This window comes from Eretmochelys imbricata, chromosome 2 (genome assembly GCF_965152235.1).
Source record: "Eretmochelys imbricata isolate rEreImb1 chromosome 2, rEreImb1.hap1, whole genome shotgun sequence".
NCBI lineage: Eukaryota > Metazoa > Chordata > Testudines > Cheloniidae > Eretmochelys > Eretmochelys imbricata.
The window spans coordinates 80,778,317-80,803,315 of record NC_135573.1 but is presented as its reverse complement, the minus strand read 5'-3'; the positions used below and the strand labels follow the sequence as shown (position 1 = coordinate 80,803,315).

Sequence of the window (24,999 nt, the reverse complement as noted above, 5' to 3'; positions counted from 1 at the left end):
CAAAAGTGATCACAACAAGGAACATTCCTCATACCAACTAGCTTTGTTTTTCATTTCCTTGGCTCACCAAATTTATTCATATTGCTTTAAAACTGAAATAAAGGCAGATGAGGTCCCAGAATGCTTCTGACAGCAAACATTGGAGAATGGGCTGGTAAAAATGTTAGCAAGCTGGATATGCAACATTTGTTCAAGGATCTCCAGCAAGACTTAAGTTGAAAGGCAAAACAAAGCAAGCAAGAGTTAAAATACTGTATTAAAAAAAAAATCTAGGCCATTGAGATACACTAGTCTGAACAGTGTCCAACATAAAAGAAATCAAATAAGTTACAGTGCCAGCAGTTACATCAAACTACGAAGATGAATCTGTTTACTCCTTTTAGAGCCCAATTCAGGAGTTCTCCTCTTGCATATTTAAAGAGAAGTGAAGCTAACAGAAGTTATTAGGTGTGACATACATCTCCTCAAAACATTCTAAGCTTTGTGTGTTAGTTTGATGATCACCATTTAAGTTTTTGCACTTTGAGGACAGACTGCATCTAAAGGATATATTCTAAAATAAGCATCCAAGTAGTCTGCATCTAAACATTTTGTAAAAAAGCGTGCCTACTGGTTCAGTTACATAACATGAGCAGAACTGCAGTTCAGTTGTGGTGTAATTATGTCAAGCAGCTAAACGCATTAGCATTGACCAAGAATCCAAAGACAGATCAAAACACTGAACAACTTCTTCCGCCATGGAAAGTTCTCTTTGAGGCAAAGTTTAGATTCGCAGTGCTCTGCGGGAGAACCTATTTGCATCACTGTATTTGCAGACACCAAATCCCAAAGCGTCGCCAAGGTGCCAGGTAAAGAGCTAATGTTACTATGCAATATACAAGATATATTCGCTATCTGAGCCTTTCTTCAAGCAATGTGCCACAGCAAATTAGAAATTGTTACAAAAATGGTTACAGCTAAACCAGTTTTATGAAGAGCACTAAACATTAAAGGATACAGGGCAAGACATGCAGCTAAGGGATGGAAAGGGAGCCTAGTGATCAAAAAGTTTAATGAGACACATTTGTAGGTGGAAAGTGTAGTGGTGTCAGGGGACTGAAGAATGAATAATGGAGCTTAGAGGCTCTAGTCACCTCTTGTTTACAATTCTGACAATATAATTTTATAACAAAACTTGTGGAAACTAACCAAGCTATTGTTTCCTATACTTTGAGAAAACTGGCTTTCGTTTAAACTTTTCCAGTGGATTGTATTTATATACTGTAGCAAACAAATGCAGCTGTCATTTTTACAGAGGGTCTTAATGGTCCTCTCCCTCTCTTCCCAATTTCTCAGGCAACAAAGTGGGGATTACAAGTCTCCATTCTGAAACATCCACTTTCACCGAACATTTTCCTCCCTCCCTCCCTCCAGCTGCTACTACAGGACTTTCAGGTGACAGGTGAAGGCACAGAGTAGAGATTACCAATAATAAACAAAAAATAGTATCATTAAGGGGTCTTAAAGGAACAACACAGTCCGTCAGCATCTTTGCCTGACCCTAGTACTCAACACTCCTTGTCTTTGCTTGGTTTGGGAGGCGCTGATGTTCAGAGGTGGAACCTGACATCAAGTCTCCCACATTACTATGCACTGCAATGGCCTCAGAGATTTAGTTGTGAAATGCAGATGTCAAGTAACTAAGGTACCTCTTAATGCACTTGAGCGAAAATGCTATTTTAATGCCTGCCTTAAGAAGTATTATCCCATCTGTTAGTAATTGTGACCTTGCTTATTTCCAAAGGGCCAGTTATAGATTGGTACTTTAAAAACATGTCAATGTTGGGACTGAACTGTAATGTACACGTTAAATTGCCTCTGCACTGAAACTTGAGAATAGTGGTATCTATTACATCTCATTAACTCTGGCCCTATTGTCCTCCTTTACCGGCAGAGACATGAACAAACAAAAATGGATTAATTGGACCGCATAAAATGAACCTACGCAACGTACATAAGTTTTAAAATAAAACCGTTGTGTTTAGACTTCAGTTTATTGTGATGTCAAGCTAGCAATATTGCGATTCAGTCTTAATACAAGTAGGGAGATCAAGCGACTGGAAACTAAAAAAAGCAATAGGATGCACAAATCATTAAAAATACATGATGAAATAAGAGCTAGCATCGATTTCAACAAGACTTTTTAAAATGAGTTAAAACATGTCCATTTTAAAGCATTTGCTATCTATATATAAAAAATGTATACCCTTGCTTACTAGTTAAAATGGAATGGTATATAATAGTTTACTTCAAAATGGTGATAGTCTGTTAATGTTAATTCCTTATTAAAAGCACAGAGCAACTATCTGCTTTTCATTTATCATACCCCAGGGAAAAATATCTACAATTATCTTTCACAGGAGTCTCATGGTTTTTGCCTACATGGCAATAAAGTTTACAGTATATCTTTAAAAAGAATAGGCAACATCCTACCTGTGTTTTTTGATGCCATTAGACAGAGACTCTCCACCACCACCACAGACCTTTCCACCTCCACCACAGACCTTTTCTTTGGACATGCTGGAGGTTATTGTATTGTTGGACTCCACACTGTCCTCTGAGTACGTTGTTACTGTTTCAAATCCACTTAATGATTTTTCAGATTCTGAATCTGCAAGAGAGCAGGTGCATGTTAATGAATATAAACTTCAATGGTAGACTTCACAGACTAACAGAGACCTTCTTCCTCATACAAAACTCTGAAACCTAAGTAGGTTACTTTGTTCTGATGACAGCATCCGTCTGGTAACTACTAGTACCTCAAGACTGCTGATACGCCATACCTAGAAATGGATTAAAGGATCCTGGGTCTTTTGAGATGGGGGGTGGGGGGGGGAGAGAGAGAGAAAGGGGAAAGAAGAAGATAGTGGGACTGCGAGGAAAGGTAGATATGCTGGAGGTAGGGATAAGATACAGGAGGGACCTAGACAAATTGGAGGATTGGGCCAAAAGAAATCTGATGAGGTTCAACAAGGACAAGTGCAGAGTCCTGCACTTAGGATGGAAGAATCCAATGCACCGCTACAGAGTAGGGACCGAATGACTTGGCAGCAGTTCTGCAGAAAAGGACCTAGGGTGACAGTGGACGAGAAGCTGGATATGAGTCAACAGTGTGCCCTTGTTGCCAAGAAGGCCAATGGCATTCTGGGATGTGTAAGTGGGAGCACTGCCAGCAGATCGAGGGACGTGATCGTTCCCCTCTATTTGACACTGGTGAGGCCTCATCTGGAGTACTGCGTCCAGTTTTGGGCCCCACACTACAAGAAGGATGTGGAAAAATTGGAAAGAGTCCAGCGGAGGGCAGCAAAAATGATTAGGGGACTGGAACACATGAGTTATGAGGAGAGGCTGAGGGAACTGGGGATGTTTAGTCTACGGAAGAGAAGAATAAGGGGGGATTTGATAGCTGCTTTCAACTAGCTGAAACGGGGTTCCAAAGAGGATGGCTCTAGACTTCTCAGTGGTAGCAGATGAGAGAACAAGGAGTAATGGTCTCAAGTTGCAGTGGGGGAGGTTTAGGTTGGATATTAGGAAAAACTTTTTCACTAGGAGTGTGGTGAAACACTGGAATGCGTTACCTAGGGAGGTGGTGGAATCTCCTTCCTTAGAAGTTTTTAAGCTCAGGCTTGACAAAGCCCTGGCTGGGATGATTTAATTGGGGATCAGTCCTGCTTTGAGCAGGGGGTTGGACTAGATGACCTCCAGAGGTCCCTTCCAACCCTGATATTCTAGGATTCTAACACACACGCATGCGAAGTATGTCAGTTTTTACTTAAAGTTAATCCATTTTAGGTCTTATTTAAAACTCAGGGCCAGTATCACATTAAAACTACTGGCTCAGCCAACCAGAAACTAGTGCTAGTTAATGAAGTCGGTATTTCAGAATTTCATTTTAAATGAACAATTTCTTGTTCTTCCCCTACTCAGATTGCACATGAAGTACGTGTTAAATGTCTTAGTTCTAACTTGTACGAGGTGAATAGAAAAACATTTTGTTTATCATTTTACAGTGCAAATATTTGTTATCAAAAATAATCTACACCGATTTCAGTTACATATACGACAATGTAGAAAAACATCCAAAATACTTAATACATTTCAACTGGTATCCTATTGTTTAACAGTGCAATTAAAACTGCAATTAATCGTGATTAATTTTTTTCAGTTAATTGCGTGAGTTAACTGCAATTAATCGACAGCCTACTTTTTTTTTTTTTGGCAACCGCGTTACACTGTTGACTCATATTCAGCTTTTGATCCACTAGGACCCCCAGAGCCCTTTCCGCAGGACTCCTTCCCAGGCGGTCACTTCCCACTTCGTATGTGCGCAACTGATTGTTCCTTCCTACGTGGAGTACTTTGCATTTGTCCTTATGGAATTTCATCCTGTTTACTTCAGACCGTTTCTCCAGTTTGTCCAGATCATTTTTAATTTCAGTCCTATCCTCCAAAGCACTTGCAGCCCCTCCCAGCTTGGTATCATCCACAAGCTTTATAAGTGTACTCTCTCTGCCATTATCTAAATCATTGATTAAGACATTGAACAGAACCAGACCAAGAACTGATCCCTGAGGGTCTCCACTCGATATGCCCTTCCAGCTTGACTGCAAACCACTGATAACTACTCTCTGGGAATGGTTTTCCCAACCAGTTATGCACCCCATCTTACGGTAGCTCTACCTAGGTTGCATTTCCCTAGTTTGTTTATGAAACGGTCATGCGAGACAGTCTCAAAACACTTACTAAAGTCAAGAGATACTGTAACTACCGCATCCCCCCTATCCACAAGGCTTGTTATCCTCTCAAAGAAAGCTTTTTGGTTCGTTTTGACGCTATTTGTTCTTAACAAATCCATGCTGTTACTTATCACATTATATTATAGGTGTTTGCAAATTGATCACTTAATTATTTGTTCCATTATCTTTCCAGATACTGAAGTGAAGCTAACTGGTCTAATTCCTCGGGTTGTCCTTATTTCCCTTTTTAGAGCTAGGCAAATATAGTCCATTTTGCAGTCCTCTGGCATCTCTCCCATCTTCCATGACTTTTCGAAGATGGTCGATAATTGCTCAGATACCTCCTCAGTCAGCTCCTTGAATATTCTAGGGATGTATTTCATCAGGCCCTGGTGACTTGAAGACATCTAACTTCTCTAAGTAATTTTTAAACTTGTTCTTTCCCTATTTTAGCCTCTGCTGTTACCTCATTTGCACCGGCTTTCACTGTGTTAGACGTCCAATTTCTACTAACCTTTTTGATGAACACGGAAACAAAAAGTCATTTGACACTTCTGCCAGTTCCACGTTTTCTGTAATTGTCCCCCCCCATTAAGTAATGGGCCTACCCTGTCCTTGGTCTTCCTCTTGTTTTTAAATGTACTTATAGAATGTTTTCTTGTTACCCTTTATATCTCTAGCTAGTTTGATCTTGTTTTGTGCCTTGGCTTTTCTAATTTTGCCCCTACAGACATGTAGTATATTTGTTTATATTCATCCTTTGTAATTTGATCTAGTTTCCATTTTTTGTAGGACTCTTTTTTGAGTTTCAGATCATTGAAGATCTCCTGGTTAAGCCAGACTGGTCTTTGCCATACTTCTTATCTTTCCTATGCAGTGGGATAGTTTGCTTGTGACCTTAATAATTTCTCTTTGAAAAAGTGCCAGCTCTCTTGAACTGTTTTTTCCCTTAGACTGGATTCCCATGGTATCTTGCCTATCAACTCCTCGAGTTTGCTAAAGTCTGCCTTCTTGAAACTTGTCATCTTTATTGTGCTGTTTTCCATTACCACCATTCCTTAGAATCATGAACTCTACCATTTCATGATCACTTTCACCTAAGCTACCTTCCACTTTCAAATTCTCAACCAGTTTCTCCCCATTTGTCAAAACCAAATCTAGAACAGCTTTCTCCACCTTCTGAAAGAAAAAATGGTTTCAACACATTCCACTATACAATACACTTGTGATATGCCATAAGAGCCCAGAGAGGAAAAAGAAGAGGTAGACTTGCTTATTGTATGTACATAGTTTGCACTGTTGGTCACTTACAAGGCTATCTTAACCTTTGACCCCTCTCTGGTCTGAATACAGCCCCTCAGATACTAGGGTCTCATGCCCTTACCTTGTTTAGGATGCAATCTTGTGATTCTCCCACGGGGGGCTGTAGCACAGGGCACAATCTATCAGCCAGGATTATTCTGTAGGCTTAACTAGGTTTGGAACCTGTGACCAGTGGTAAACAGTGACCAGATAGACTTCTTCAAACAAAGTATTGTCTATTTACCATCAAAAGAATAAAAGAGAAAATATGCTTATCTATCTTACTTGGAGGCTTGCTATCCCTCAGCACAGACTCTAGGCAAGTCCCTCTTTACTCCAGACCCCTGACTTCCAGGGTCTGTGAAAGCCACTTCTTGTCAGCAACTCTCCACAAACATTCACCCCCTCTCCACAAAGAGCTTTTTCTCAGCTTCCAGGACTTTTAGTTCTCCTGTGTTAAACTGGAATTCATCTTAGGCTAGTCCACTGAGCTCAAACAGGGGGTCAGAGATGGGACAAACCAAATAGGTCTACCATTCTCCTGCTTGCATGGAAAGCTATTGTCCTCTTTACTGAGTATCTGTTGTCAACCCCTCTTGAATTAATCCCTTGTACTCATACAGTAACCCTTCTCTTACAGGGGTCAGATCTGGAGCTGCTCTAGTGCTCTTCTGTAAAACCTTTGAATATTATATGTTCTGTCACAAATAGATTGATCACTAGAGAGGAAGGGGAATTTCTAACAAGCTGAAAAGAAAGCCAGTCCACATCGTGGAAGCCAAAATTCACAAGAACCAGAGGACTGACCAGGCAGCAGGAGGCCCTTTTAGGCCATGGAACTGTAGCTATGTGACAGTTATATCAAAAGTACACTGACAGCAGGCGTGGTGAAGGTCAGCAAGACATTAATCAAGGGAAGATAACACGCAGGTGAACCCTGACAGCCTAGGATGAACAAGAGTGCTAATTTCTAGAAAGGGGAATTCAGATAATAAATATATCTGAATAAGAGAAGTTGCAACACACAACAATGCACAAGGATTAAACTGGTTTCAGAGTAACAGCTGTGTTAGTCTGTATTCGCAAAAAGAAAAGGAGTCCTTGTGGCACCTTAGAGACTAACCAATTTATTTGAGCATGAGCTTTCGTGAGCTACAGCTCACTTCATCAGATACATACCGTGGAAACTGCAGCAGACTTTATATATACACAGAGAATATGAAACAATACCTCCTCCCACCCCACTGTCCTGCTGGTAATAGCTTATCTAAAGTGAGCATCAGGTTAGGCCATTTCCAGCACAAATCCAGGTTTTCTCACCCTCCACCCCCCCACACAAATTCACTCTCCTGCTGGTGATAGCCCATCCAAAGTGACAACTCTTTACACAATGTGCATGATAATGAAGTTAGGCCATTTCCTGCACAAATCCAGGTTCTCTCACTCCCTCACCCCCCTCCAAAAACCCACCCCCATACACACACAGACTCACTCTCCTGCTGGTAATAGCTCATCCAAACTGACCACTCTCCAAGTTTAAAACCAAGTTAAACCAGAACATCTGGGGGGGGGGGGGGGGGGTAGGAAAAAACAAGAGGAAATAGGCTACCTTGCATAATGACTTAGCCACTCCCAGTCTCTATTTAAGCCTAAATTAATAGTATCCAATTTGCAAATGAATTCCAATTCAGCAGTTTCTCGCTGGAGTCTGGATTAAACTGAGACCAAATACTAGACCAACACCAAGGCAAGTAACAAAAACATTAGCTTGGGGAACAAATCCACATATTGTCTAAGCAGGAAGCTGTTAACCAAAGATCAATTCTTTAAGTTAATGAAAGCTACAAATGAAGTACAGTGCCATGTGCATCTTTAAATAGCATAACCGCAGCCACACTAGCGGTTTGCAAGGATATAGTTAAAACCATGTTTAGACCAGATCTAGAGATTAAGCACTACATGAAAAGATGAGCCAAATCAGGGCAGTTTTAGTTTTACCAAAATCCGGCTTGACATTTTGTTTTTACCAGTCTAAGATAGTTTTGCTTTGTGATTTACAGTCCACGTTTCCCTGCTTACTTGTGACGTTCAGAAAGAGGTCTATCACCCCTCACCCCATAATTTACACCTGTTTAGCCAGTTTCTGCACTGCAGACACTAAATTTGTGATTGCAGAACCTCCAAATTTGAACTCAGTTTCGATATGCCTCCTGAAGTCTGTATGGTTACCCAAAGCTTATTCGGATAATTCATCTTGCTAGAGGATACCATTAAGCCTTGGAAAATTGCGTCCCCACACAATACTTCTTCCCCGTTCAAGCACACTAGCTAGGTTTCGGAGAGTCTACATTTAAGTATCTGACTCTGGGATGAAAAGCCACACTGCTGCTATTTAACTTTGTTTTTATGCATCTTAGTAGTTTCTGCATGTTTTCCCAGTATGGGAGGTTAGAGATACCTAGAAATGTTGTGAGCTCAGTCTGAGAGCTTGTCTACATGGGGACATCCAGGAAAATTAATCCAAATGAACTAAAGGTGTGAATATGAAGTGGATAGTTAAATCACATTAAATCCCTATGTGGATTTTGTTTTTCAGCATTAAAATGGCCTCAACTAAATTTTACTTTATTCACTTACTTCCAGAATGAATTAAGTGAACCTGAATTGAGGCCACTTTAATTCTGAACAAGGGTGTTCACATATGGGTCTGATGCAGTTTAACCCACTTCAAATGCACTCGCTGTTAGTTTTCTGGACAACCCTGTGTAAACAAGGTAGCCTGAGTTAGCCTCTGTCAGCAGAGAGTTCAGATTTACAATAAGCACCATTTAATACACTCCAATGTCAAGACATACTAAATCAGAAATGTCAGTTTTACTATAAAAATTTGTCTTGTGTAGGTCAGAGCTCCTTTCAGAATCTGACGTAACACCCAATATTTACTGGCCTTCCCTGCTGTACCACTGGATGTTATGATGAATTATACATAAGCACATAAACCAAAAATAGCATTAAGAGAAGAGCCTTAGCAAAATGGCATTTCTTCAGTAACTGACCTCAATGTATTTCTAAAAGCAGTATACAGTAAATATGCAAACAAGATTATAACAGGGACTTTCATTTGTAAACTGCAAGAACGTTGTCAATAGGAAAAACAACAAGGAGTCTGGTGGCACCTTAAAGATTAACAGATTTATTACTTTAAGTAATGAGGGCCACAGATTCTAAAATGGGTCTCCAACCTGCTTAAGTTTTGGGGGGCCAAAACACAGACCTGTCAGTTACTGGCTCAGGAATACATTCTTCATGCAGAAGAGTGAATTGAGATGGCTTCTACAGCTAGGACAAGACTGTGTTGTAGCTAACTAAGTTTAAAAAAAAAAATGAAATATGCCTAGTGCATAAAAAAAAGGTTAATCACCTTCTCATAACTGTTGTTCTTCAAGATGTGTTGCTCATATCCATTCCAATTAGGTGTGCGCGCACACTGTGTGTACAGTTCGCCAGAAGGTTTTCCCCCTAGCAGCACCCATCGGTTTGGCTCTGGAGCCCCCTGGAGTTGCATCTTCATGGCGCAACATATAAGGCCCTGCTGCCTTGCCAGTTCCTTCTTAGGATCATAGAAGATTAGGGATGGAAGAGACCTCAGGTCATCTAGTCCAAACCCCTGCTCAAAGCAGGGCCAACACCAACTAAATCATCCCAGCCAGGGCTTTGTCAAGCCAGGCCTTAAAAACCTCTAATGATGGAGATCCCACCACCTCCCTAGTAACCCATTCCAGTGCTTCACCACCCTCTTAGTGAAATAGGGTTTCCTAATATCCAACCTAGACCTCCCGCACTGCAACTTGAGACCATTGCTCCTTGTTCTGTCATCTGCCACAACTGAGAACAGCCAAGCTCCATCCTCTTTGGAACTCACCTTCAGGTAGTTGAAGGCTGCTATCAAATCCCCCCTTACTCTTTTCTGCAGACTAAACAAGCTCAGTTCCCTCAGCCTCTCCTCGTAAGTCATGTGCCCCAGCCCCCTGATCATTTTTGTTGCCCTCCGTTGGGCTCTCCAATTTGTCCACATCCTTTCTGTAGTGGGGGGCCCAAAACTGGATGCAATACTCCAGTTGTGGCCTCACCAGTGCTGAATAGAGGGGAATAATCACTTCCCTCGATCTGCTGGCAATGCTCCTATTAATGCAGCTCAATATGCTGTTAGCCTTCTTGGCAACAAGGGCACACTGCTTCTTGCCAGATACTCCAACAGCAACAAACAGCTGGTTCAACTTACAAAATGGCTTAGTTCGTTCAATAAAAAAGGCCAATGCATGCCGCATATCTACGGAACGGAGCCTCTGCTTGCGGCTACTGGCATGGCGTTTCGTGAAAAAGACTGGAAGGAATAGGTCTTGATTAGTGTGGAAATTCGAGACCACCTTCAGGAAGAATGCCAAGTGGGGTCACAGTTGCACCTTATCTTTGGAGAAAATGGTATACGGAGGGTCGGATGTGAGAGCCTTGAGCTCGGACCCCCTTTTGGCTTATGTAGCCTTTTTGGTTGCAATAACCTTATAGGAAAGGTAGAGGAGCAAGCACATCGCTAGAGGCTTGAATGCCCCCCCACCCCCCATCAGCCTTGGGAGTATCAAGTTAAGGTCTCAAGCGGGGGTGGCTGCTGAATAGGATATAATCTGACCAATCCCTTGAGGAACTGCTGCACCATTTCGTTAGTGAAGATGGTGCGTCCATGCTCTCCTGGGTGAAAAGCTAAGATGGCAGCCAGGTGAACCTTTATCGAGGAGTGAGAAGTCCTGCTGTTTCAACTTTAGGAGGTAGTCCACGACAAAGGGAACCGATGATTGTGTTGGAGGGAATACGATTCTGGGAGCACCAAATCACGAATCTCTTCCACTTGGCTAGGTTATCGCTCTGGTTAAAGGATTTCTGCTACCCAGAAGAACCTCCCCCATGGGGTCTGAGCATGTAAGTCTAGTGGGTTCAACCACACAGTTTCCAAGCCATGAGGTGGAGAGATTCGAGATTGGGGAGTTGAAGCCATGCGTATTGCTTATCCTCATCCGTGATGAGGTCCGGAACTAGTGGTAGAGTGATTGAGTGTCCACCGATAGCTCCAGTAACATGGTGTACCAATGCTGATGTGGCCAGGCCGGTGCCACTAGGATCACTGAGGTTCCACTACTCTGGATTTTGAGGCAACCTTGTGAATCAGACGTATGGGAGGGAACGCGGAGAACAGGCAGTCCTTCCATGGAAGGAGAAACACATCTGCCGACAAATCTGGGCTGTGGTTTAGGAAGGAGCAGAACTGTAGGCACTTCCTGTTGGCCCTTGTGGCTAACGGATCGATCTGGGGAACTCTGCACCGCTGGAAGATATTGTTTATTATGTCCAGGTGGATAGATGACTCGTGGTTATGAAAAGACCTGTGAGGTGGTCTGCTAGTTTGTTCTGCAACCCTGGAAGCTAGTACACTCCATAATTTTGGAAGCGTCCTATGCAGAACTCCCACAGTGTGAGGGCTTCCTGACACAGGGGAGAGGAGCGTGCTCCCTCCATCTGTTGATATAAATTATCGCTGTTGTATTGTTTGTCAGGACCAATATGCACTTGCCCTCCAGGAGAGGCCGAAAGGCCTGACATGCCAGCCGGACTACCCTGAGCTCCCTTATATTGATGTGAAGCATCAATTCCTCCTGAGACCAAAGGCTCTGAGTTCTGTGCTCCCCAAGGTGTGCCCCCCACCCTGTGGCTGAGGCTTTGGTGGTTAGACATTGGGATAGATGGGTCCTTGACTAGTCAGTCATCTGCCTTTTCCAACTGACATACATTTGGTAAACACCAGAGGTGCCGATGATAGGCCAAATGGTAGTACTGTGAATTGGTAGTGGGAACTCCTGACTGTAAACCTTAAGAAGCGCCTGTGAAGCGGGATTATGGAAATGTGGAAGTATGCGTCCAAGTTGAGAGCAGCATATCAATCTCCTGAATCCAGGGACGGGATGATAGTGGCCAAAGACCATTCAAAACTTTAGTTTCTTCATGAACCTGTTGAGATTGTGCAGGTCCAAGATGGGTCTGAGGCCCCCTTTTACTTTCGGAATCAGGAAATACCAGGAGTAAAACCCCTTTCCCCTGAGCTCCGGCGGAACTTTTTCCACAGTCCCCGCTGATAGGGAGGGTTTGTACCTCCTGAATGAGAAGTTACTTGTGAGAGGGGTCCCTGAAAGGGGGCGGGGTGGGGGGCAAGGAAAATTGGAGAGAATATCTCATCTCTACTGTGCGAAGAACCTAACGGTCTGAGGTGATTTGGGACCATGCTCAGTAGAAATGGGACAGACATTCCGAAAATGGGAAAGAAAGATCCAGTTGAGAGGTGGGTATAATGCCCTCGGGCGCATCCTCAAAAGGTCTGCCTCGGGCCTGGTGGCTGCCTGGACAACCCAGACCCCCTGTTATTTGGGGATTGGGGTTGGCAATGGCAATTCTGGTTTCTGGGACACCTACAGTTCTGGTACTGCCTAAACTGCCCCAGTATGGTCGTGTCGTGGGTTGAGGCCTAAATTGTCTACACTGGGAGGCAGGGGAGTCTTTCAGACTGTAGAGTATCGAGCCTGTTTTTTCCAAAAATAGCATGGCCCCCTCAAATGGTAGGTCCTGAACTGTCTGTTGGACCTCCCCAGGGAGATCTGAGGCCTGCAGCTATGAGCATTGGCACATTGTGATGCCCAAAGACATCGTCCGCGCTACAGAGTCTAACACCGCTTGCAGCAATGTCCTGGTGACAGTCTTGCTCTTATCCACGAAAGCAGAGAATTCCGGATTAGAATCTGTAGGGACAAGGTCCAAGAATTTGGACATTACATCCCATGATTTGAAAGTTATAAGGAATCAGGAATAAGGAATAAGGATCGCCTGCTGATTTGCGATATGAAGCTGGAGCCCTCCGATGTAGTATATCTTCCTCCTGAAGAGGTCCAGCTTCTTTGCATCCTTAGCTTGAGAGGTAGGCCCTTGCCTTTCCCTCACATTAACAGCAGTCACTACCAACGAGTCCAGTGGGGGGTGGTTAAACAAATATTCATAGCCCTTCGAGGCCACAAAGTACTTTCTCTTGACTCCCTTAGCTGTAGGAACCAGAAAGGATTGTGTTTGACACAGGGTTTGTGTTCTCTCCTGAATGGTCAGGGGAAGGGCCACCCTAGTGGATCCTGCTGGGGATAAAATGTCCACCATTGGGTCTGACACCTTGGTGACCGCCTCCATCTGTACCCCGAGATTCTGAGTGGCCCGCCTCAGAAGTTCAAGGTGGGCTCTGCTGTCAGGAAGGGGAGGCCCTGAGGATGTTCCTGCCACTGAGGAGGAGCCTGAAATTTGTGAGGCCTCCTCCTGTCCATCTGGCTTCTCAAAACGCTGCAGTTCCACCCGCAAATTGGAGTCTGCTTTGGTGCCGGCCCCGGTACCGGTTGCAGCCGCATCACAGTCCATGATACTGAGTGTAGCCACGGTGCCGGGTGCAGTACCAATTGCGTTGCTGGCGGCGATAGCGGTGGCTGATGCTTAGGAGAAATCTCTGGCCCTTCTCTCAGACGTGACTGAAAAGAAGTGTACCGAGGTGGACCCATTGGGACTGGTGGAAAGCCCATGGGGTCCAGAAGGGCCACTGAGTCGGCACCTGAGCCAGTACTTGTCACTGTGGTGGCCAAGGTACCAAAGGGAAAGTTTGGGTCATCCCCGCTGACTGGAAGTGCCAGTGGCTATGATGTCAGCTTCCCTGGGACATATAAGTCAGTGTCCAATATGGATTCCGACGAGTTCGCATGCAGAGACCATGGCGGCGCCGTGCCTGTCGGTGCTGGGGAATCTGTGCCGGGGCAACGTAGATCATTGCTGAATCATAGCTGGCTTGCCCCTGGACTTCACTGGTGGCCCCTGAGACATTTGTGGCCTACAGGTCTGGTGCCGTGACACCGTGGTTGGGGGACTGCGGACCTGCCAATGTTATCAGGTCCTGCGCTGCCTCAAAACTCTTGGTGTGGAAGGGAGATCCAAATCCTCCACCTGGGTCTCCTCTGGTGTTTCCGGACCCAATGGTCCCTCCCATGGGCCTGGAGTCAACTGTACTGGCTGCTGAGCTGGAGGGGAGGTGTGGTCTTGCACCCGACTCCCTTCCTTGGGTTCACGTTCCCATGCGTGGGAAGGGGAGTCCCCTCTATCAGTCTTCCTGTGCTGCTTCTTCAGGACAGGAGACTGAGTGGTGCTGAAATTGATCCTGTGCCGTGCCCGGCACTGGGGAATGCTGGTGCCGAGGGTCTCTGACGCCAGAGTCCTTCCTCAGCACCTGCCGGATTAAAGCCGGTGCACTGATGCAGAGGTGCCGTGTCCATGGGGCTCAACTCAGACTGGGGGTGGAGAGCTGCTTCCATTAGCAGTAACTTTAGTCTGATCTCTCTCCTTCATGCGGGGGCGAAAGCTCCTACAGATCTTGCACCTGTCTGCTTGATGGAACTCCCCCATACACTTTAGACAAGCTGAGTGCGGGTCGCCCTGGGGCATAGGTTTCTGGCAAACCCCGCCCGTCTTAAACCCCTAGGTCCAAGGCATGCCCCAGACCCGGGATAGGGACTGGGAAGCGGGGAGGGAAACACCTCCCAGTACCTCAAGTCCAGATGTCTGTCTAACTACAACAATTTTTAAAAACTGTCATTATTTACAAAAAACACGCTAGAGGATTGCTCGAAGACGAGAGATGAAATGCTCTGACGACCGCCACTGAAAATGAGAAGGAACCGGAGAGGCGGCGAATCGGCAGGGCCCTCTATGCAGTGCCATGCAGGCACAACTCCAGGGGGCTCCAAAGCTGATCCCACGGGAAAAGCCTTCCGGTGAACTATGCACGTGGCGCGCTCACACACCTGATTAGAATAGATATGAGCAAGCACAAGAATGTGAACTTTGTTATTCTTTAAAAAACAATACCATCCCTTATCTTTCCACAGGGCAAGTCAGATCTGTGAGGTCTATTATTTCAAGTGTAGGCTTCTACTAGCTCACTAATTCGCAAATTTGCAGGTAAGTACTTACATAAAACAGCTCCTACAGAGGGATTTTAAATTGGCTGTTCGCAGCTCAGTGAGGAAGAGAATTTGGCCTAAAAAGCAAGTCACAGCTGAAGTAGCCATGCATATAGGCCATTTCCTGATTGAGGTACTACAGTGTGCCACACCACCCTCTCAAAGAACACTGACAATGCCTGTGTCACAGCCTGGCTCAATCCACCAGTCTGTTGTGAGTGCACCCAACTGCTGGATCCTATGTACTTCTAAGCCAAATGGGTCTGGACAGGGACTAGTTACTGTTTCCAGCTCTGGATGTGTAAGGCATGCTCTTACACCTCTTGTCTGAGCCTGAGCCCTTCCCTGGCACATGGGACTATGCAATCCTGCCACCCCAAACCCTGGAACCAGGGCCTCAGGCTTCCTGAGCCTCCCTAGTTGCTTACTGTCAGACTCCTAGGCTGTGGTGGTCACTCTGGACTGCTAATTTAATCCCTTCAGGGTCAACGTGGCAAGACCACCACAGAATGGATTCCAAATTCAAACTGGAGGTCATCATGCCACCCCCACACATCCCACTGCCACAGCTCGCGTGTCAGCTTTGCTGTCCTTTTAAAAAAAAGGACAACAAAAAAAAACCACCCACACCCCACAACACATGGAGGACCAAGCAGCCAGCTTGCAGATTTCTTCCCAAGAAGTGCATCTCAAACCTACGCCTTCAATTCCTGGACGTTTATTTTTTGGCTATATATAATGTTATTGTGCATGGGATTCCAAGCCACTGCTTTTTCTTTCAGGGCAACAGTTAGGGACAGGAGCAGTGGTGAGATATGGAATTTACTTTAGGGCTGAAAGCTGGGTTCATTTAGAGAACTCTTGGCCTTATGACAAAAGCAGCAGTGGTGGTGCTCTGTGGCTACCACTCCAAATTAGAGCTGGCTGGAAAACTGAAATCCCTTCCTGTGGGAGATTCCACATTTTGGGAAAAAAAAAGCATCCTGACGTGTCAGAAAACATGGGCTCCCCCCGCAAGGGGATTCAAGGAAAGAAAAAAATGTTTCTTGACAAATAAAACAATCTCAGCTTCCCAACTGCCCACCTGGAAAGCTCTTGTCAATTTCCCTTTCCTCAAGGCTTTCAGGCAGGCAGCCTGGGAAATGACACTTCAGTTTTCCTGACAAAAAGTTGAAAATTTTCAGCAAAGGTGAGTTCTTTCCCCCATGAAAAAGTTCTGTTTGAGAAAAGGGCATTTTTCAACAGGAAAATGATGAACTCCTGACCAGCTATCCTCCTAATTCCAATAATTGTCTGACTGATATAACTGTTATTAATGAAGGCATTTTATAGATCGGGAACAGACACTCAAAGATGATCAGTGGAATAGAATGCCTATCTTAAAGGAGAATGGAAGAGCCTGACTTGTTCAGCCTAGTAAAAGGCAGGCTGAGGGGGGATATAGCATTGCTTTCTGTAAATACATCAGGGAGATAAGCACCAGAAAGTCTGTCCTTTAGCCAGAATGTCTTTTCAATGTCAGTACAAGCACAAATGGATATACACCGACCATGAACAAATCCACATGGGAAACTGGAAAAAGGTTTCTAACCATCAGAGTGAGGTTCTGGAACAGCCTCCCAATAGGTGCATTGGGGACAAACAGTTTTGAGAGCTAGACAAATTTATGAGTAGGATTGCATGATGGGGTTGATTATGATGGTGAGGGGCAGGGCTCGGCAGTCTTGTAGGCATCTTCTGGTTCATGTTTGGAGTTTCTAAAAATCTCATGCTTCAACCGGTAATCTGCAGGAGTCAGGAAAGGACTTCCCGTGCTCAAGTATGCACGCGCACACATACAACATACTGGGTTGTGGCTTTGTCTCCTTCCTCTGAAGGATTAGAGATGGCCACAGCTGGAGACTGGTCCACACCATCCAATATCCCTTTCACTGGTGCTTGGCAGCATCTAACTGATGAACATATGTGCTGTCAGGAAGGAATTTTCCCCCAGGTTACATTGACAGCAGCCTTAGAGGTTTTCCACCTTCTTCTGTAGCGTGGGATTCAGTTTGCTTGCCATGATCATCTGGGAACATGTCACTTGATCAATTCCCAGCCACTGCATGGGCCTCAGGCATTGGTGCACTTTGGTCCCTCCTATTCTCTACCTGTGGAATATAGTTTTAATCTCCTAAAGACTAATAATTTGGTCTAATTTCAGTTGTTGGGTTTAATGTGGGTGCTGAATGGTTGGGGGCTTATAATATAAAGGAGGCCAGACTAGGCCCCTTCTGGCCTTAAACTCTGTGACCAGATTGAAATCCTAGGATTTCAGAAAACTGCACCCCAAATCTGCATTATTCAACGTCAGTCAACTCCTGCAGTTCAACCACAAGAAATCCTTTTGACTGGAAATCCCCTTCAAAAGTAAGAAACCTAGACAAAATGTAGAGGGTGCATTAGCCTAAGTTTTAATTTTAAAATTAGTTTTCCACTGTTCATTATGGAATTCCCCCTCCTCACCTCTGCCATCACCACAGACAAGGGACTTCTTTCCTTTAGCCAAAGACAAGTAGGTAGGGCTTACCTTCAGAACTACTTAGGAGACTCCTTGATTAACCAATATGGATCTGGTGAAATATAAATACCACTGCTTTTTATTCCTTGTGTGTGTGTCACAGAACAATTTCCAGGACAGTGTGAAGTTCTTCAGGGCCAAGAAATAAGATGTTATTACACCAGAGTTATGACGCCTGAGTTATAACACCAGACTCAGCTACCACTATAGGTATGCCTACACAAACATAAGATCACAGCATGGTTGGCCCAGGTCAGCTGACTCAGGCTGTGGGGCTAAAAACTGATGTGTCGACACATTCGGGCTCAGGCTGGAGCCCAAGCTCTGGGACCCTCTACTCTCGCAGGGCCTCAGAGCTCAGGCTCTAGCCCTGTGGTCCCCAAACTTTTTACCTTACGCCCCCCTTGGAGCCAAGAGTGGGGCTGTGGCTGCTGGAGGGGGGGGGCATGCCACAGACAGGGGTAAGTGGGCTGAGGCCGGGGCTTAGAGTGAGTTCAAACCCTAACTATGTTCAGATAAGAATCTGGACACTTTTGATCTAGTCTTTCCCTAAGAACACCCTAAAATATGTTTGAAGATATAAAAATACATGCACACATCCTACACCCTTACACCCCAGACAAAATAAACCAATCTTCAGAGAAACAGACCTATGGAGGCACAGATGTCATTGTGCTCAGGTGCTTTTAATTAAAAAATTGCATTAAAATTTTAGTTCAATACTGACATTTAAGTTATGGGAAAGAGAAGGGGAACTGGCACCTCAAAAACAGTCATCCATCCCCCAGCCTGTGACTGGGGACAATCCTTAGCTCAATCCATAATGAAACATTGTAAAGAAAGCAAAAAGTTTCTGTGAGTCATGTCAGCTGTAATTGAAAGTTTCTTGGCTTGTGTTTTTACAGAATACCCTTACATTTTACTTGACAGAAAAAGGCTGAGGAAGTAGTAGCCATTCTGGTGATCAGCCCTGCCACAACCAAAGTTTTGCGAACTCTGCTCCTGGTAGACGGAAACATGCCACAGTTCTAGGCCCAGATTCAGGCGGTACTTAAGCACTTGTTTAACTAAGTACATGAGCAGTCCTGCTGCAGTAAAGCAAATGCTGAAGTACATTTCCATACAAGGTGCCCTAGATGGTACGACTAGATTTGGACCCCTTCCATTTACAAACAAACAAACAGACACACAGACATTTGCCACATGTTCAAGTTCTGTATGTTATTTGCTTACCTGAAACAGCATCATAGAACTGTTCCTCACTAAGGATGCTCAGAGGCGGAGATCCTTTAACTAGAGACTGCTCTAATTCATGGTGTTCAGTGGCTAGTGTCTCTAGTGCTTCAGACAAGATCTTGTTTTTCTCCTGTTCATGCTCCAGTTTCAAATTCCTCACCTATAAGTAGACACATGTATGAATAGAATCTATCCTTCAAATAGCTTGGAGAGACACATTCTTGGGAGAGATGAGATTTTAGTTGGTCTTTGAACCAGTTATTTACAATAGAAACTGAAGTAGCTATAGCAGCCGAGTTGTGTTACTTGTGGATTAAATGAGCAATATTACAGGATAATTCTGTTCCCACATGATGATTTTTTGTCTCAGCATTTTTTAAACTATTGAAAAGTCTTTCGAAAAAGAGATTAAGGTTTATATATCAGAATTCTGCAACGGAATTCAACACACAGCTATCTGACTGGCTGACGTTCCAAACAATTACTAAGTTTTAAACGATGTTTCCCAGATTTGTTTGTAGTCAGAACAAAAAAAAAAAAGCCTGTTCTAGTGTTTAAACTGGATTCACATGCAGCAAGCCACTTCTACTGTTCTGCTCTAATTTGGGCCAATTAATATAATCCAATTGCATTTCTCAGCAGGTGAGTTACATAGGTACAAATATTTAATCAACATCTTAAAAATTGGAGTGTGTTAACCCCTAGAATTACCGTTTTCAAGTAAGTTAAGGAAGTGAAAGAGGTGAGATGAAAGGAGGGGAAAGTGTGACCGGCTGATTTGTCTCTGATGTAATGCTCCTAACACCCCATTGCAAACTGTTCATACAACAGCCACAAACTGACATGAGCAAGGAAACTGGGGGGGGAGGGAAGAGGGCAAGAAGAGACTGGCTAGCAGATGGGTTTTGCATTAAAAAAACCCCACACCTATTAAACCTTTGTTATTTTCCTGTGGTGCTACAAGCGTCACTGTCTTCTGAGCTCCAAGAACTACTAACATGAAAGCAGTAACATATCCCTACTATCCCTCCTCCTCCCTGTGCTATTCCCTCCTTTTCTTTCCTTTTAGGGGAAGATTTACACTTGGACCTCTCCCAGAAAGCCTCCCCGGCCCCAACAAGCCCTCCACCTGCTGCCTTCCCTCCAATCCAAAGACTGCTTCAATCTTTGACTTTCTCCATCCCCCGCACCCCCGCTCTGCTTTTCCTCGAGATCCCCAGTGTAAAGGCATTCAGCTTCCCCTGCTACCGCCTTTCCCTCATTTCCTTCTCAGGGTCCCCTTCGTATCCCCCTTCGCAGCCCTCCCAGTTCTCACACGCAGTTAACTGAAACAGCATTGGAGCAGTTATAGTGACTCAGTTTCAGCTTATATTGTAAGCAAGAACTGCTTATGTACCAACATTAACTAAAATTATAAATAATCATAATTTTATACATGTAATTTACTTGCCTCCATGCTTTTTGCAGACTTTTTGCATCAATCTCTGCTTAAACAAGGAAAGCTGATTAGGTCAGTTTCACTTTTGTTTATTGCCAAGTTCACTTTCAGCATCATTGTGCTACAATCTTTGGGTCTCAAACAAGGTAGCATGTTTGTTTAAAGTCAGCTGTGCCCACAATTTATAAAAAGATTCAATGCAACACTTCACTTGGGGGTATTTTAACAAAATGTACGTTAGTTTCCTTAAATTTCGCCAGTTGAATAGCAAGACTTAAGTTCTTAGGTAGGTGAAATGCTAAAGTTGCAACTTTACCCATGGAAAAAAAGTGTTAGAAAGACATCTGAATACTTATTATAAAAGATTGCAAACTAAAATGTAGCCTCCGGTCTCTACCACAAGATAGTGATAAAGGGTAAAAATTTCAAAATGCATCCAAGTTCCATTTTCAAAAGTGATTTCGGCTCCTAAGTGCCTGTGTCAAATAAAACAAACAGCCCTTTTGAAAACTATCAAAAGTAATTAACTAAAGTGAATAAAATCCAGGAAGTCTCAACTAAAATGTTGTATTGTGAGAAGATTCCAGCAGCACCAAAGGATGACAGTTTGAGGAACAGTAGGTGCCATATGTGCTCCAAAACCAAGCCCAGTAATTGAGTTTCTTTTCTTTCACTGGTAGAGTCAGAATCTTAAAACAGCTCTTCTACAATCCTTTAGTCTGCTTGGTCATTCATGGAATGTTACTCATAATTGTGTAATGAGTACCATGCCCCAAAAGTGAATTCTCCTTTCTCAAAAATAGCCAGCTTTGCAGCAATAATGGTCTTCTTCCATAAATTGCCAGGCTTCACAGCTGCTGAACACTTATCCAAACAAATACTTAAAGCTCCTAATACCTAAATAAAGAGTTTCTTCCTTGTGGTCCTTGTAGCATTAGACAGCAGCTAAAGTAAACAAAGTGAGGAAAAAATTAGACTATTCAAGTCAATGTGACTGGAAGTTGAAAATTGAATTCCTTTGTTTTAAAAGTTAACTCAGAGGGAAAGGGAAGAAAAAAAATCTAATTTAAGATAAAATATGGGCCCCAATCTTATAAGTTTAATAAAGTGGGCAGATACCTATGTCCACGCAGAGCCCCAGAATTTAAAGAAGTCCACCAGTTTGGAGCTCAGTGCAGGACAGGAGACTAAATGAGCAAGTCTTAAAGAGGAAGGATGACTTTCAATGAAAGAAGTTTCCAAAAAGCAGCTGAAACTCCATAGGACCTACATCCTATTTTAAAGTGAAAAAATTGGTTCTCCTTCCACTTTTAGCCTCTGATTCTTTTACTCTAATTGCAGTTCCCTTGTATGGCCTCCACATAATCTATATAAATGCAACCACCAATGGAAGATAAACTTCTTTGAAGCCTAACAGCCCTTCCCCCAAGTAAAAAATGCAATGTGTTTATTGGACCATTCATGCTCAGTGCTATTTTATTTTCTTCCCACTTGCTAATGACCAGGCATATTCTTTACTTCTCTTCTACAAGAGCACTTCCAGTGCGCCAACATTCACAAATCCACCTTGTGATAAGCTGCTTGCAAAGACAGGCAGGCTACTTTTCTTCAGAACTAAATGGGCCTGGTCCCCGATTCTACCAGCAGGAGTTAGAGCACTGCTCTAAGGCAAGCCACTCCCTTCCACTACATTCATTAAGTTCTTGCATATTTAAAAAAAACAAAACTCAACAAAACATAAAGCAACTGATTTTTCAATCATTTTGAACTCCAGCCTTCTGTAACGAAAGACTGCTTCGGTTCAAGTCTTACAAAATTGCCAATTTGCTATGTTGGGTCACAAAACTCAATCCAAAATTCACATTTTGAGTGGAATGCAAATACAAAATACTGGCTGAGGATCAATGAAAGTAAGTGGACACTAATGACCATCCCTTTCCCCATCAAAGTCTTCAAAAAAAAAAAAAAAAAAAAAAGAGTCTGAAGAAGTGTCCCAATAAGTACTGATGAAGCAGCAGAAAAGCAAGGCAGAGCCTCCATTCCAATTTAGAGTTACTTTCCCACTACAGCATCTTCAGGGCCGAAGGCATTCCCACCCTCTGCCTCTCCAAGATTTATAAATAAGATTCTATTGGATATTACTAGCATTTCATTCAACTAGACTTTGCAGACAGACAAGGAAACATACTCAGCATGACAGTTTCCAGAGGAGTTTCCTTGTATTTATTTGTATCATTCTGTTTTGTGCAGTCTCGTTCGCTTCCCTTCCACCTTTTGTTTTAGAGCAGTAAGAACAAGTTCAGTAGCTGCTTTTAATGTAATCTCACATTGGGATTGAAATGTTATCGATCTCCGTGTGTGCACAGTTCTGGAAACCCAGTCCAAGTACTAGAGCAATGTATCCCTACCATGCATTCCATTCATAATCTCTGTAAAGCGCAGTTTGTGCTAGAGTTGTAGCAGATCAAGAATACAGATTTCAACTATTTCCACTGTTGAATTATGAGAGTTTTGAGATCAGCGAGATGGGTTTAAGACAAGTTAACTATTTCAGTCAGGCTTTCTGTATTATGATATGGGAGTACAAGATTACAGTAATAGTTTGTAAATCTGATAGTTTCAACTAGTAACAATTAATCCATCTAGTTATCTCAGAAAGAATGACAATGATTTTACCTGTAAGACTATGAACTGCACTACTCTGTCACTGCAATTTTTGTTAAAGTTTAATACCTACATGGTCTTCAGTTACATGGGTCAATAGGGCAGGGACCATCTTTTTATTCTGCGTTTGTACAGTGCCTAGTAAGCACATTCCTCATCCATGACTGGGCTCCTAGATGCTATAGTAATACAAATAATAAATATACATACACCCATACCCACTGGGACAGCATAAGAACTCCAGTTACTAAACAGAAAATTCTGCAGCCTTCATTAGACTGAGTTCAAATTACAGCTGTAAGTGTGAAAAGGAAAGCTGCTGGGCCACAAAGACATTTTCCCTGAAACCTGCTGGTATTTAGAGCAGTTTGGATTAGACTGCTCTAATACAGTGCTCATCTTCCAATTCAAATCATATATCCCAATTCAATACAGCCAATGCCTTATGTGGTATTTTATTTTCCAAGTTAATTTAAACTGAGGTCCATTAACAATGGCATATTCCAAAAACAGGCAGAATCATACCACTGATCTTTGGGACTTCAGTGCCACAAATATATGGGATCATATAAGTGGCATGCTAGCACAGCTGCAAGCAGCCCTACGGAAGTACTGCATATCAACCAAGGCCTGAGGCAGCTGGAGAGGATGGACAGAGATGGGAAGGAAGAAATCTAGACTTGTCAGGAAAGAGAACTAGGCCAGCAGCTGTCAAAGATGGAGATGTGTAAAATAAAGTTTAAAAAAGAGCAAGACTTAATTTTTTGGCATTTCTGAAATATTACCTGTCTTTATGGAGTCAAGAGGGCAATATGGCTCATTTAATTTCGCTTTCTGAAAGAACACAATCTTAAACGAGTTAATAGAAGCTCTACATTTGGACATTCTGAATTGTGAAGGATCTTCTTCCTTCCCAAACGTATTTCCCTAGAATTATCTGTAGTAATGCCCAGCTTCAAAAAGCACATTATTATATTGTACTTTTCCAGGTATTCATTGTCCAATCTTGTTTAGCAGTCTACCTAAAGTAGTATAGTCTACCATGACAGAACTTCTAGGTTCTCCGCTTATCTCTGCCACTTACTCATTGTGCTAGCTTGGGAAGAGTCTTTCAACTTTTCTTTCAGAGACAGTGTAAAAATACCCATCCTATATCAGAGAATAGCTGAGCCTTCATGTTTGTAACACACTTTAAAAGGCACTACAGAATGGCACATTAGTATAACAGAAAGACTGAAGAAGCTCCACAGCCAGACAGTATTCCTTCAAAGGACCCCCTGGGCAAGAGTACCATTTCAGTACTAAGCCTCCATCAGCCAGGAAAAAAAAATTGAGCCATTAAGGTAATTGTGTCTTCAGTTTCTCTTGAGATCTCAAAAAAAAAAAAAATCTAGCAGTAAGAAATCGAGAGTCTTTTGGGAATACTTACTACAGAGGGTAGATAACCCATAAGCACAGGAAAATTACTGCCCACTCAGCAAATGCTCTGTAACAAACACAAAAAGAGTAAATTTTTGATCGCTGCTTAAATGCTACTTAGAGTCAGGTCACAATTGAAAAAAAAAAAAAAGATAGGCTGCAAAATGGTGATGGAATGGCACAATTAAGGTTTGAGATCATGGAGCACCATGACTAGAAGCAACATTACACACCAGTGGATTACCAGCTTTCCGATGGAGGTACAGAATCAGTTTCTAGTTCTGGAGAAGTTCTGGTCTTTAAAACAGGTTGCTTGTTCTTTGGGTCAGCAGTTCTTTCTGGTACAAGACCCAGGCTTTATGGAAAATCTCAGAGGTTGGAACAACAGTGCTGAATCCATGTCCACCCACCAGGCTTTAGGAAAAAAAAAAGTGGTTTTTTTTTTTTGGTTTTTTTTTAAAACCTCCCGTTCCTCAATCTTCCCACCTTTAATCAATTTTGCCCTGTTGTCCACTTCAAGAC

The 24,999-nt window shown here is 43.2% G+C and overlaps 1 protein-coding gene across 9 annotated transcripts in view; it reads right to left on the bottom strand.

The window, feature by feature from the left end:
* OSBPL1A (oxysterol binding protein like 1A) overlaps positions 1–24,999 on the bottom strand; it is a 154,500-nt gene that overhangs the window by 28,970 nt on the left and 100,531 nt on the right. For 7 of the 9 annotated variants that reach the window (XM_077810342.1, XM_077810341.1, XM_077810343.1 and 4 more), the window contains 2 exons: positions 18,954–19,116; positions 2,473–2,650 (listed from right to left, as the gene is read on the bottom strand). In XM_077810342.1, the coding sequence (XP_077666468.1) occupies positions 2,473–2,650; positions 18,954–19,116 (341 nt within the window). Of the gene's footprint in view, positions 1–2,472; positions 2,651–18,953; positions 19,117–24,487; positions 24,545–24,710; positions 24,810–24,999 lie in introns of those variants that run through there. The other 2 variants (XM_077810346.1, XM_077810347.1) reach the window with 2 other exon arrangements.